This window comes from Caretta caretta, chromosome 14 (assembly GCF_965140235.1).
Source record: "Caretta caretta isolate rCarCar2 chromosome 14, rCarCar1.hap1, whole genome shotgun sequence".
NCBI classification, from domain to species: domain Eukaryota; kingdom Metazoa; phylum Chordata; order Testudines; family Cheloniidae; genus Caretta; species Caretta caretta.
Window position 1 is genome coordinate 32,455,549 of NC_134219.1, and position 13,085 is coordinate 32,468,633.

Sequence of the window (13,085 nt, forward strand, 5' to 3'; positions counted from 1 at the left end):
AGTCAGAATGGGGCTAACACCCGAGCATTCCCGTCGGCGATTCAGAGCCCTAAGGTGGAAACCAGACGTGTCATTTACCTGACATGCCTACCACATTGTGAAACATTGGGATGCCTGGATATCAGGAGCAAGTGTTCAATCTCCAGTAGATTTGCCCTTCCTAATGCAAATGGAACAGTTCTTAGAGGGTGTTCCTAAGGAAATAGAAAGGTACATCCTAGATAGGAAACCCAAAACTGTAATCAAGGCGGGGGAGATTAGAGCCAAATGGGTGGAGGTGGCAGAGAAGAAAAAAACTGGTCGCAGTTGGAGTGGATACCAGAAGGGACAGCCTCAGACCACACCCTATTACCGGGGGCCGCCCCAGGCCCCACCTACCCCCGAAGGAACCCTCCAGCCACCTTGTCGTCCTGCCACCCCGTTCTCCAGGAACCCACCTCGCTCCAGTGACCCGTCAGCTGGACGATGTTTTAAATGTAACGAGCCGGGACATGTAAAGGCCAACTGCCCCAAGAACTCCAACAGATTACAGTTCATTGCACCGGAATTACACCAGAGGTCCTCAGGCCCAGATACCTCCCAGATACCCTCAGAGCGGAGAGAAACTGTGAGAGTGGGCGGGAAGAAGGTCACTGCATGGAGGGACACCGGAGCACAAGTGTCGGCTATCCATGCTTCCTTAGTGGACCCCAAGTTAATCAACCCGGAGATCCAAGTGACCATTCAACCCTTCAAGTCCAACTCTTTCAATTTGCCTACAGCCAAGTTGCCTTTCCAGTACCAGGGCTGGTTAGGAACATGGACTTTTGCAGTCTATGATGATTATCCCATCCCCATGCTGTTGGGGGACATGCAGGTCCCCACATCTGTACCCTAGAGTTCAGAGTGCAGAAGGAACCTTGACACATGTGTGCTAGGGTGGAAGGGTGAGTGGGGACAGGGAGTATGGGTATCTGTACCCCACTCTGGACACTGCTGCAGAGAGGGATGGGCAGGGCTGGAGGACTGGAACTTGGGAGAGCAGAATTCCTGCCCAATCCAAAGGTTTTGAGTCGCCTGGGATTCTTTGGGGCCTCTGAGATTTCTTGCAGACTTTACTCCCTTGGCTGCAGAGACCCTGTCAGAGTCACACTGCGGCACTGGTGTCTCAGATCGACATGCTACTACAAGAGCTCCAAGAATTTAGAATGTCAACATTAATAGCCACTGCATGTTCACTCTGAAACCTAATGACTACAATTCTCCTGCCAATCCTGTTAAGCAATTCCTTGCTAGTCTCAGGACTCTTAGCCTCTTATTGACTCACCATTATTTCAAGACAGTGAGAATTAAATCCTTCAGTCAATAATGAATAGGGTGAAGTTAACTGAAGTAAGCCACTCTTCAAATGTGAGGGTTACACTGATTTTACTAAATCATTTCTTTAACCCATTAAGTCAGTGCAAAAGTTGTGTGTGAAGCAGGACTCTGCTCACGTTTTCAAGGTGGTATTTGCACGCACAACAGAGATACTGTGGCCTATACTCACAAAGGTACTTAAATACCTAATCCCCAGTTTTAGGCACCTTAATTCTAACCCCATGCTCCCAGCACTGAATTATTGCCTCAGGTGCCTAACTCCAAGAGAGGGTTCCCTGCAGCCTGGATTTAGGCCCTATCTCCATGGGGGTGGGGGTTGCACACCACTCCTTTCATTGGAATCTCCCACTAGCAATCTTATGCAGCTCCCCACAATCTAAGGCACATGCCTGTCCCCATTCTTTGAGCCTGGGCACCTACCTCAGGCTTTATGGATACCAGGGGTGTTCCTGTGGCTTTTACATGCCTAAACGTTAGGCACTGTGACGTTTGGTGTCAAAACACCTATGTCCCTTCATGAATCTAGACTACTTTTGACAAATGAAATTGGAACTGACATGCTGGAGTCCAGAATGGTAGCTTCAGAGCAGGGCTCATGTCCTGTCCCAATACGAGTGCAACCCAGAGAAGAAAGTAGCATTATCGGGACTGAACAAGATTACAGCTGAGGCAGGGAAGGCCTGGTCTGCACTTAATATGTAGGTTGACACAGTTATGGCATTCAGGGGTGTGAAAAATCCACATCCTTGTGCACTGTACCTATGCCAACCTAACCCTGGCACAGATGCAGGTAGGTCCATGGAAGAATGCTTCCATTAACCCAGCTACTGTCACTTGGAGAGGGAGTGTTCCTACAACAACGGAAAAACCCCTTCCCTTGCTGTGCGCTACGTCTGCACTATTGGGTTATACCAGTGTAACCACAGTGCTGCAGCTATGCCATTTTAATTGCCACCATGTAGACGTGGCCTAGAATGTCCATGAGCTGGACTAAAGATTTTACCTACCCTGAACAAACAGCCATTGTGACCTGTCAGGTTAAGCTGGTGGGTTTGTCTGTGCACTGGTTTCACTGGTTAAGTAACAAGGACCTTCTGTCCTCAACTCAATGGCATTTCTCTGTTGTCTTATGTGTAAGTAACATGACAACTTTTGAAAGCCATATCTGATCAATTCCAAAATTTCAGGGAATGTTCTAGGCATTAATGGACAGAACCCTACTGACTTTTGGGAAAATCAGAAAACTGTAATATCACAGTTGGGTCAGGATACAGGTGTGTGGCAGTTATGTGAGAGTTAGATTAGGGTTAGTAGCCCCTCTCCCCACTCCATCTAGTCCTCTTTTATTTGGGCTCCTCACCCCCCAACATGGCTTAAATTCTCCAAGAGCCCCAGAGCTTGGGACTTCAGCCAGGGCTGGCTCTAGGTTTTTTGCTGCCTCAAGCAAAAAAATTTTTGGCTGCCCCCTCTTTTCGCTTTTACACGTTTGCACTTTGCAATGATTTTTTTTTTCTCACGGTTTAAAATTTAAAAAAATTAAAACAGAGAATTTGTAGTGAGTGAAATAAAACAACTTCCTACTAGTGTACTCATTTAATTTTAACAAAATCATAATTACAAACAATTTAGGTTCAACTATACACTGTAATGAAAAACATCAGTGTCTTCTGGTGCGGCCAGTTTCTCATAAATTAAAAGAATTTATATGAACTGAATGTTTCTGGTTTTTATACTTGTGTAGTCTTTTAATAATTCAGTGAAATCTAAATTTTTTGCAATGGTAGTTTCAACTGAAATTAATGCGAGTCCTGACAAACGATTTTGAGACATGGTGGGCCTCAAATAATTTATTAGTAATTTCAGTTTTGAGAAACTGCGCTCACCAGAAGCCACTGATACTGGCAATGTTAAAAGAATGTGTACTGCTATAGCAGTGTTTGGAGTGAAAAAATCATTTTTTGCTATAAATTCTAATACTTTTAGAGGAGAAGTTTTAGGACTTATTATCTCAGATAAAGCTATTAATTCATCATACAATTCTACTTCATCAATGTTAGCAGCGTTATCAGAACTGAGTGCTAAATGTAGGTCTTGGCAGTGCTTCATGAGGTCTTCTTTGGAAAACTGATTTTTAATATTTCCAATATCATATAAAAATTCAAAAGTTTCACAATGACCATGCAACTGATAAAATCTTTCTTCAATGGAAGTTATAGCTACATCCAAAATACAATAGAAACATCAGTCTTTACCAGTTAGCGAAGATAATCTTTGGTCGGATTGTTGTTCATAGAATCATAGAATATCAGGGTTGGAAGGGACCTCAGGAGGTCATCTAGTCCAACCCCCTGCTCAAAAGCAGGACCCATCCCCAATTAAATCATCCCAGCCAGGGCTTTGACAAGCCTGACCTTAAAAACTTCCAAGGAAGGAGATTCCACCACCTCCCTAGGCAACGCATTCCAGTGTTTCACCACCCTCCTAGTGAAAAAGTTTTTCCTAATATCTAACCTAAACCTCCCCCACTGCAACTTGATAAAGATAATCTTTGGTTCGATTGGTTATGTGTGCAAATACCACCTTGAAAATGTGAGCAGAGTCCTTCTTCACATACAGCTTTTGCACTGACTTAATGGGTTAAAACACTCATTTTACTAAATCATTTCAACCCTCACATTTGAAGAGTGGCTTATTTCAGCTAACTTCACCCTATTCATTATTGACTGAAGCTACACTGCAATTGGCCAATCTTAAATCAAAATAAGAATGTCCACAAATGAGTTTGCATTGATTTAACTAAATCATTTTAAATTCACACCTTATGTTAACATGTTAGCACAACTTCCTTCAGTAACCAAGTACAGAGTGTCAAAGATCTGCCAGTTAATCTGTAGGCTTTGATAATTTCCACTCACCATATTTGCCAACTATCCAATAAATAGTCCATTCTGTTGACAAAATGTGAACGTCACTAACAACTGTACCATAAACTTATGACTGTGTTCTCCTTTTCGCCGGTACAGAACCCCACCCACCCCAGAGGTAAGCTGCAAATGTATAAACTGGTCACACGTGTTTAGACTGGAACTGAGAAGAAGATTTCTAACCATCAGAGGAGTGAGGTTCTGGAACAGCCTCCCATCATGAGGAGCAGTGGCCAAACAACTTCACTAGTTTTAAGATCGAGCTTGGTACATTTATTAATTAGAGTATATGCTGGGGTTGCCTGTAGTAGTATGCAACTGGACTCAGTGACACGGAGTCCCTTCCAGTCCTATGTTCTATTTTATCTATTTTTTTATATAGGTACTGTGCTCCCCCACCATAGAATCTGAGTGCTAATGGTCCCTATGTGCTAATTACTTATGTTAAACAATGTTCCAACTTGCATTTAGCTGTGATGTTCAGAGTACCTTTCCCAGCTCTGAAGAAGAGCTCTCTGTGGCTTGAAAGCTTGTCTCTCTCACCAACAGAATTTGGTCCAGTAAAAGATATTACCTCCCACACCTTATCTCTCTAATACCCTTGGACTGACACAGCTACAACTATGCTGCTGTTCAGTAGTGTGTTAAGCATGTTCCTATGCAATAACACAAAGATCCCGCCAGTGCATCACAAACTCCTGAAGTCTATGGCACACCAGTGCTGCCGGAGCTGTCCAGTGGAGTGTCGTACTGTGGGATAATGTCTTGCAGTTGCGGGGATGTAAGTGGCACTTCCATGAGAGGTGGTTGCAAGAGGGCCGATAGTAGCCTGTATTGTACAATTGTGTTTAAATGTAAGCTCTACCTAATTTTAATAATTGCTGCCCATTTCCTTTTTTTAGTGTTTGGATCCTGAGGTGTGTCCTGCTTTCACACCTTTAATGGGAGGGGAGGTCAATCTAGTTCTTTCCTTTGCTGGTTGTTTCATGGTTAATAAGCCTCCTCTTCGGGAAGGGATTTTTGAACTAGTGAAATCATAGAAGTGTAGGACTGGAAGGGACCTTGAAAGGTCATCTAGTCCAGTCCCCTGCACTCAGAGCAAGACTAAGTATTATCTAGACAATCCCAGACATGTGTTTGTCTAACCTGCTCTTAAAAATCTCCAGTGATGGAGATTCCACAATTTCCCTAGGCAATTTATTCCAGTGTTTAGCCACTGTGACAGTTTGGAAGTTTTTCCTAAGGTCCAACCTAAACCTTTGCTGCAATTGAAGCCCACTGCTTCTTGTCCTATCCTCAGAGGTTAAGGAGAACAATTTTTCTCCCTCCTTCTTGTAACAACCTTTTATGTACTTGAAAACTGTTATCATGTCCCCTCTCAGGCTTCTCTTTTCCAGACTAAACAAGCCCAGTTTTTTCAATCTTTGCTCACAGGTCATGTTTTCTAGACCTTTAATCATTTTTGTTGCTCCTTTCTGGACTTTCTCCAATTTGTCCACATCTTTTCTGAAATGTGGCACTCACAGCTGGACACAATACTCCAGCTGAGGCCTAATCAGCATGGAGTAGATCAGAAGAATTACTTCTTGTGTCTTGCTTACAACACTCCTGCTAATACATCCCAGAATGATGTTTGCTTTTTTTGCAATAGTGTTACACTGTTGACTCATATTCGACTCATCTTTAGCTTGTGAAAAATGATTCTACACCCAACAGAAAATTTTGGCCAAAACCAGCAATATTTTGAATGGGAAATGTCACCACAGTACCTCATGTGAGTTATAGCGTGGATATCTCATGCCTGAATTGTTCTTTATAGGCCAGGTTCACCTATAAGTCCCATGATGCACCATACTTTTCCCTCTTGGGGTACATCTAAACAGCAGCTGGGGGGGTGCATCCCAGAGCGGGTAGACAGACACGTGCTAGCTCTGCTTAAGCTAGTGCACTAAAATAACAGCATAGCCAGGGGTAGTCTGGGTCAGTTTGTATTCAGGTGGCTGGCTCCAGCTGCCGCCCTGGCTCATTCTGCAATTTTCACCGTACTAACATGAGCAGAGCTAGCATGTGCTGTCTGCCCAAGTTGGGAAGCATGCTCCCAGCTGCAGTGCAAGACATACTCTTAGAGAAGGGAGGTGGTGCATCATGGGAGATGTAATCCAGCTGAGAGCCTGGCCCATAGGGGAGAATTGGGACAGGAGGAAGACAACCGAACTATAACTCCCATGAGGCAATGTAGCAACATTTCCAAAGCAAAATATTTCAGGTTCGGGGCATTCAGTTTTTTTGCCAACTCCCCCCCCCCCAACCACCAATCCCCCCTCCCCCGCCCCCCCAAAAAAAACCCCCAGACACTTGACATTTTTCACAAAAACGGGTCAAATCAACCCGCACAATTTTCCATCAAAAATAGTTTTCATGGGAAAGTTTCAACCCATTCTACAGATGTATAGTGCCTCTCTCCTGCGTGGGATCTAGGCACTGCTGCTTTGCACGGGCATCACTGTAATATGCAATAAAGTGTGGGCTGTCATCACAATGGGAACAGTCACAGGGCAGCCCTCCTTCCTGTGTTTCCGCTGATGTGACACGAGTCCTGAGCTGTGACGGAAGTTTTTCCCGCACTCGGGGCATCCATAGGGCTTCTCTCCGGTGTGGAGTCTCTGGTGGGAAGTCAGTTGTGAGCTCACGGTGAAGCTTTTCCCGCAGTCGGGGCATTTATAGGGTTTTTCTCCTGTATGGATCCTCTGGTGCCTGATCAGCTGTGAGCTGCAGCTGAAGGTTTTAGCACAGTCCAGGCACTTGTAGGGCTTTTGCTGCATGTGGGATCTCTGATGGACAATGAGATTTGAACTCCGATTGAAGCTTTTCTCGCAGTCAGGGCATTTATAGGATTTCTCCCCTGTGTGGGTTCTCTGGTGTCTAATGAGCCTGGAGCTGTTCTTGAAACATTTATTGCACTCGAGGCATTTATAGGATCTCTCCCGTGTGTGGGTTTTCTGATGCCTGGTGAGGTGCGAGCTCTCATTGAAACTTTTCCCACACTTGCTGCATTCATAAGGTCTTTCTCCTGTGTGGGTTCTCTGGTGTCTAATAAGGTCAGAGCTGTTCCTGAAACATTTCCCGCACTCAAGGCATTTATAGGGCTTCTCTGCCGTGTGCACTCTCTTGTGAATAACAAGGGTTGAGCTCTGGCCGAAACTCTTTTCACACTCATCACACTTATAGGGTCTCTCTCCTGTGTGGATTTTCTGATGTCTCAGGAGGTAGGAGCTCACGCTGTAGCTTTTCCCACACTCGGGACACTTGTAAGGAAGGTCTCCTGTGTGGGTTCTCTGATGTGCAGAAAGATTGGAGCTGTGATTAAAGCCTTTCCCGCAGTCAGGGCATTTGTAGGGTCTCTCTCCCGTGTGCAGTCTCTGATGGGTAGCAAGGTTTGAACTCCTGCTGAAGCTTCTCCCACATTCATCACAGTGATAGGGCCTCTCTCCCGTGTGGATTCTGTGGTGGTCAATAAGGGCTGATCTCCACCGGAAGTTCTTCCCACACTCACTACACGTGTTCGGTGTCTCTCCAGTGGGAATTTCTTGGTGGATGGTTTCTTTGAGCTCTCTCTCCACAGGCTGTTTTCCTTTCTGCCTAAGGGACCTGCGCAGATTCCACCTGTCAGTCCCCTGCTCCAGGCTCTGGGAAACATTCCCTTCAGGATGTCGCAATAACATCCCGGGCAATTCCACTCGCTTGACACCTTCCTGCTGCAGATTCTCTTCCTCATTCTTTCTCGGTGTCCTATCCCCTGCTGGGACAGAGAGAGAATCCAGACAGGAGCCACTCCCTGTACTGGCAGGAATGGGAACCTCTGAAAGAGAACAAGAAAGGGGGAAACAAACCAAAGAGGAGCTGATTCAGAAGCTGAATACCTGAGAGGAGAAAGGAGGGGACTGATTCTCTTCTACATCCCATCTGAACACTCAGAGAGAGGGAGAGACTGCCAGCTATTTGTTAGGGTGGGTGGGAAGCTATGATGAGTGACATCTGCCATGAGACTATGACCCCTAATGGGGATAATCCTGACCTGGGTGAGAAGAGGCAGAACTGGTGGAGCTCATGGACCTTTTGTGGGAATCTCTGATTTTTGCTTCCCTCACTGATGGTTTCTGAGTTGGTTTAACCACCCCTGGGAGCTCCCTTTCCTCAGAGCCCTGGACAGCCAGGACCCACAGCTCTTCCTTTTGCTCTGGCCAGGAGATGATGCTGGGTTTGGGAATAGGAAATCCTACTCAGGGGACAGAAAGCAAGTGGGATCAAACCTACCCTCTGTTTGCTGAGTGGTTGTTAGGGAGGCTATGCCAGGATTTTAACCCCTTTCTTTGCTGGAGGGACATTTAATACAAACAACAAGGGAAATAGTCCCATATCCTCCTGGGAAAGGCAGCATGTGTGGCCCAGATGCTGAGTCACTAAAGTGAGTTTAGGGATCCACACCGACAGGGAATTTGGAGCCAGATTTTTAAAGGTCTTCAGGTGCTTAAAGATGCATACAGGCTCCTTGGGGGATTTTCAGTAGCGCCGAGGCACCTATCTCCATTGTGCTTTGGAAAATCCCACGAGGCAGCTATCTGCATAGTTTGATGTCTAAATACCCTTGAAAACCTGGCCCTTGGGGACTTAGGCAGCGCTGACTCATGAGACACGAGTCCATCCCTAAATTGGCAGAGGGGTCACAGGCCCCACAGGATGGAACGTTCCCTGGGAAGGAGCGGCTGGGAACATGGAGTTTCTCCCACTTGGGAGCCTTACTTATGGGAAAAGCAGCACCATCATTATGTCCATGAATCTCTGGCCCCGCGGGAGAGGTGCAGAGGGGATGGTCTCTCACACATGGGATATGGGACGATAGAGGTGGCTCCCTCTGAAATCTAAGAGGCCAGGGAACACCCATGAACACAACCCAACCCAGATGCTTCTGGACCCCAGCTTGCAGTACCCAAAGGGACAGGAATCCTTACCCAGCAAGGTCACAGTCTCAGAATTCTTCTGCATGACGTCCCTGTACAGAGCTTTCTGACTGGGGTCCCGCAGAGCCCACTGCCCCAGGAAAATACACAGGCACCTCCTTGAAGGTCACTGGCTTCTGAAACAGCAAGGGTCCCTCACTCAGCACGTGCAGCCACAGCACAATCTCACAAGTTCAGTCACTGGCTCCCCTTCCTCATCCTCCCTTGCCATCTGCCCTATCACCAGGGCTGTTTCCAGCATCACATTGCCAACAGTTAAATAGATGTTCAAATCTCACCCTCTTTATGGCTCTTGGCAGAGTATGCAGAAACCTCATATTAATTTTCACTGTGTTTCTGGCTATTTAGTTTACCTCAGTTTCAGTTTGCCCACCATGCCAGGCCTGCTAGATGGTACATCAGGGAGCTGGGTATGGCTCATTTTTACACTTCTTATATTCAGGGTCTATGCAAAGTCCTACTTGGCTATTGGTGTAAGTTAGAGCAGCCTTAATGCTGCTCTAACTTACACTTTGCTTTCCGCAGGCCCCATGGGCCTCGAGAGACAGAAGAGCTGTCGTGCAGTACGTACTGACCATGCTCCCAACACATGCACACCCAAAAACAGCTATCCCCTAATTCTGGGAACTGTGCTTACACCCCCTTTCTGTAGAGCTACACTGCAATTAGACGTCCGAGGCTGGACTGTGCTAGCCAAATTGGGCTCATGGAGCTCAGGCTGTGGGGTTGTTTCACTGCTGTGTAGATGTCTGGTCTTGGGCTGTAGCCCAGGCTCGAGGACACTGTGATGTAGGAGGGTTTAAAAACATGGCCTTCAGTGAATATTTGGCAACCAAATTCTACAGACTGTGAATAATTTGAACAACTGTATTGTCAAGCTTGAACTGAACAAAAGTATTGTCAATGTTAGGCCTCAAACTTCCGGAAGCTCTAGAAAGCAAGCTTTGCAAAAGGAAGTTAAGACTTGTGGTCAGGATGCGCTGTAACCAGGCAACTTTTTGCTGACTCCTATGAACTAAGCCAGTGGTCCCCAACTTTTCTGTGGGAATAGCACATTCCTATTCCCAAAGGATTGTGGTGGGTGCCAGACACCCTGCCGCCGAAAAGTGGCAACGGAAATAAGCGACGCCACTGAAATGTGGCCAAGAAATGTGGCCAACACTTCTTGGCGGCATTTCGGCGGGCAGTTCTCCAGCGGCCGCGCTCGGCAGCGACATTTCAGCGGCGTGGTGTCCTGCAGGCACACACAACTACCCTGGCAGGCGCCATTGCACCCGCGGGCACCGTGTGGGGGACCCCTGAACTAAGCAAACCCACATTAACCACACTTAAAACTCAATTGGCTACAGGAGATAAATAGGCCTAAATTATATGAAAATTGGCTATAAGGAGATAGGTATGCATCAATTATACAACTGGGGCAACCACACTGACCACATTAACGATGTGCTCCACCCTGATTGGTTGGTCTGTTTTGAAACACGGCCAACAGATCAGATAAAAACTACAAAGGCACGGCACTGTGTGTGTGTTTTTGGTCATAAGGGAAACCTGACCCACACCCCCTGAACCAAAGGGACGTGCACTTATCGACTGTCTGTACCTGGCCAGTGCAGAAAACGACTGACTGAAGGGTAATGTATTTTTCAGACAAATGCAGGGTAAGATTATGGAGTAAAGTAGTTTGGTTGCTTGAGCTAAATTGATCTCAGTTGTATCAATACTGTAGTGTAAAACCAGTGGTAAATAACTGGTGGATAATAGCTTTACATATGCTTGTCTTCAGGGCTTTCAGTATAACCTGCCAGGACCAGTGTATGTAGGGTTGCTGTTCATTAGCTCCTTAATGGTTCATAACATGTACCTGTGCTTGTCTTCAGTATAATCTGCCATTTATATTAATTCTTATCCAAAGCTGGTCTTTACTTTTTCTTATTTTCTCTGTGCTGCTTTTATAGTAAAAAATCATTAAAAACCTTTTTTGAGGAATAACTAGTAGTTTTAATTTTTCTTATACAGGCACTACTCAACCTCATTACATCTGTGTTGGGTGGTGGGAAGTAGCGATCACCCAGGGCCCAATTACGGTCCTGACGTGTACCCCCTTCTTCCTTTATCTCCGTATGTAGAAAAAGCACTAGAGTGCTGGATAGAAAGACAAAATAACAGTTGACAAAGGCAGTCACCACTGGTGGATCAAAGAAATGAAAGACGTTTTGACACCAACCCAGGAAATCAGAATGCCTTCAAGAAATATGATCTCAAAGAATAAACTTGTGTATTAAAAAAAAGAAAATCTCCCCGCAGGAAATTTTAAAATTAAAATGTTGCAAGGCAAATGGGAAGTGTTATACTAGAAACACCGTGAGATGGGATTGCTGAAGCCACTAGCGAATTAATATTTTCAGTGATTATTTGCTATTAAAAATATGTACAGTGATGCACGACATCCACATGAAGAATGTTAAGGCAGGTACGTTATGAAGTGCTCAGAGTGAGCAAAAGAATAGTTTAAAAATAAAATGACAAAGGAATGCAACTAGGTTCCATGGAACACAAGAAAAAGGCAGAGCAATTCAGGCAATGAGAATAGCAGCTAGGGCATTTTGTGAACTGCCATGAGGTTTTATGCAGTCACAGAAACTGATAAGGGACTCTTTCAAACCTTAAAAACATGTCTGACATCGGGGGGGGGGGGGGGGCTGTATGTAAAATATGTCACTGAACCAAGTCTCCTTTGGCAGCTCAGTACAACATGCTATTTAAGGAAGATCTGCCTGGCCTATGCATTGGGCTGCCCTGTGCCTTTAAGAACTCAACCCTAGAAAGTGGGTGCTGAGCTGCGGAAGGGAGGGCCGAGAGCAGCTCCTATTAATAGAGCACACTCGATTTTTGCAAAGACTGCAGATGGCTCCCCCCACGTCTGGGGTCACTTCTATCGCCTCTGCCGCTCCCTATCGCGGGGTTTCCCCTCTGCCACTGGCTGGCAGTGCCTGTATCTGTTCTTAACCCCGCTGCCTACCCCCTGCCCTGATGTTGCCCCTTGGCCCCTCTCCTGGCCCTGCCTCCAGCTGTGTGACACCCGCCGCCCAGTCAGTCTGGCCCCTGCACGGACTTGGCCCCTCCGATTTGCCCCCGCGAGCGCGCTGTGCAGGGTGGGAGCCGGGGCACCAGCAGGTGGGACTGAGCAGCAGATGGTGCCATAGCCCCGGCCCCGGCCTTTCCCCCGGGTCTCTCCCCTCACCTGCAGGCTCCGGCTCAGGGGCTGGTGTCGGCAGAGCCCGGGGCTGCTTCCAGCCCCCGGAGAAAGTCCCCGCGGCTGGGCCCCGAGGGGCGCTGGGGAAGGGCTCTCCCCGCACACACCCCGCTGGGCAGCGGCAGCGGCTCAGCCCGGGCTCCCGGCTCACGATGGAGGCGGCGGCAGCGTCTGACCCGGGAAGCTCAGCCCCGGATCCGCTCAAAGACAGAGAGAGCAGCCGCCTCCCTCCCGGATGGGCAGAGTTGCGCTGCGCGGCGGCGGCAGGGGGCATTAACTCTTCAGCTGCCAGGAGGCAGCGAGGGCTCGCAGTGTCAGGGCCTCCGAGCTCGGCGGACACAGGCTGTGATCGCCTCGGGCACATCCCTGGGGGGAGTGGGGCAAAGGGAGGTTCTGGGGAAGGATCCTTTGACCCCCACGCCGGGCACTGCTGCAATGGGGGGTGTGCAGAGCTGGAAGCGCTCAGTCTCTCTGACCAGCATACGGGGGTAGTGGTGGTGTGAGAGCTTCCTGGGTCAGTCGCTGTTG

General features: G+C 47.3%; 1 protein-coding gene across 1 annotated transcript in view; it reads right to left on the bottom strand.

Annotated features, from left to right (window-relative positions):
- The window catches only part of LOC125629147 (uncharacterized), a 32,363-nt gene extending 19,503 nt beyond the window's left edge, over positions 1-12,860 (bottom strand). The window contains exons 1-2 of the mRNA XM_075119719.1: positions 12,546-12,860; positions 6,761-8,142 (exon numbers count right to left, since the gene is read on the bottom strand). Of these exons, the coding sequence (XP_074975820.1) occupies positions 6,761-8,142; positions 12,546-12,831 (1,668 nt within the window). The 5' untranslated portion in view covers positions 12,832-12,860. The remainder of the gene's footprint in view (positions 1-6,760; positions 8,143-12,545) is intronic.
- Positions 12,861-13,085: the final 225 nt, after the last annotated feature.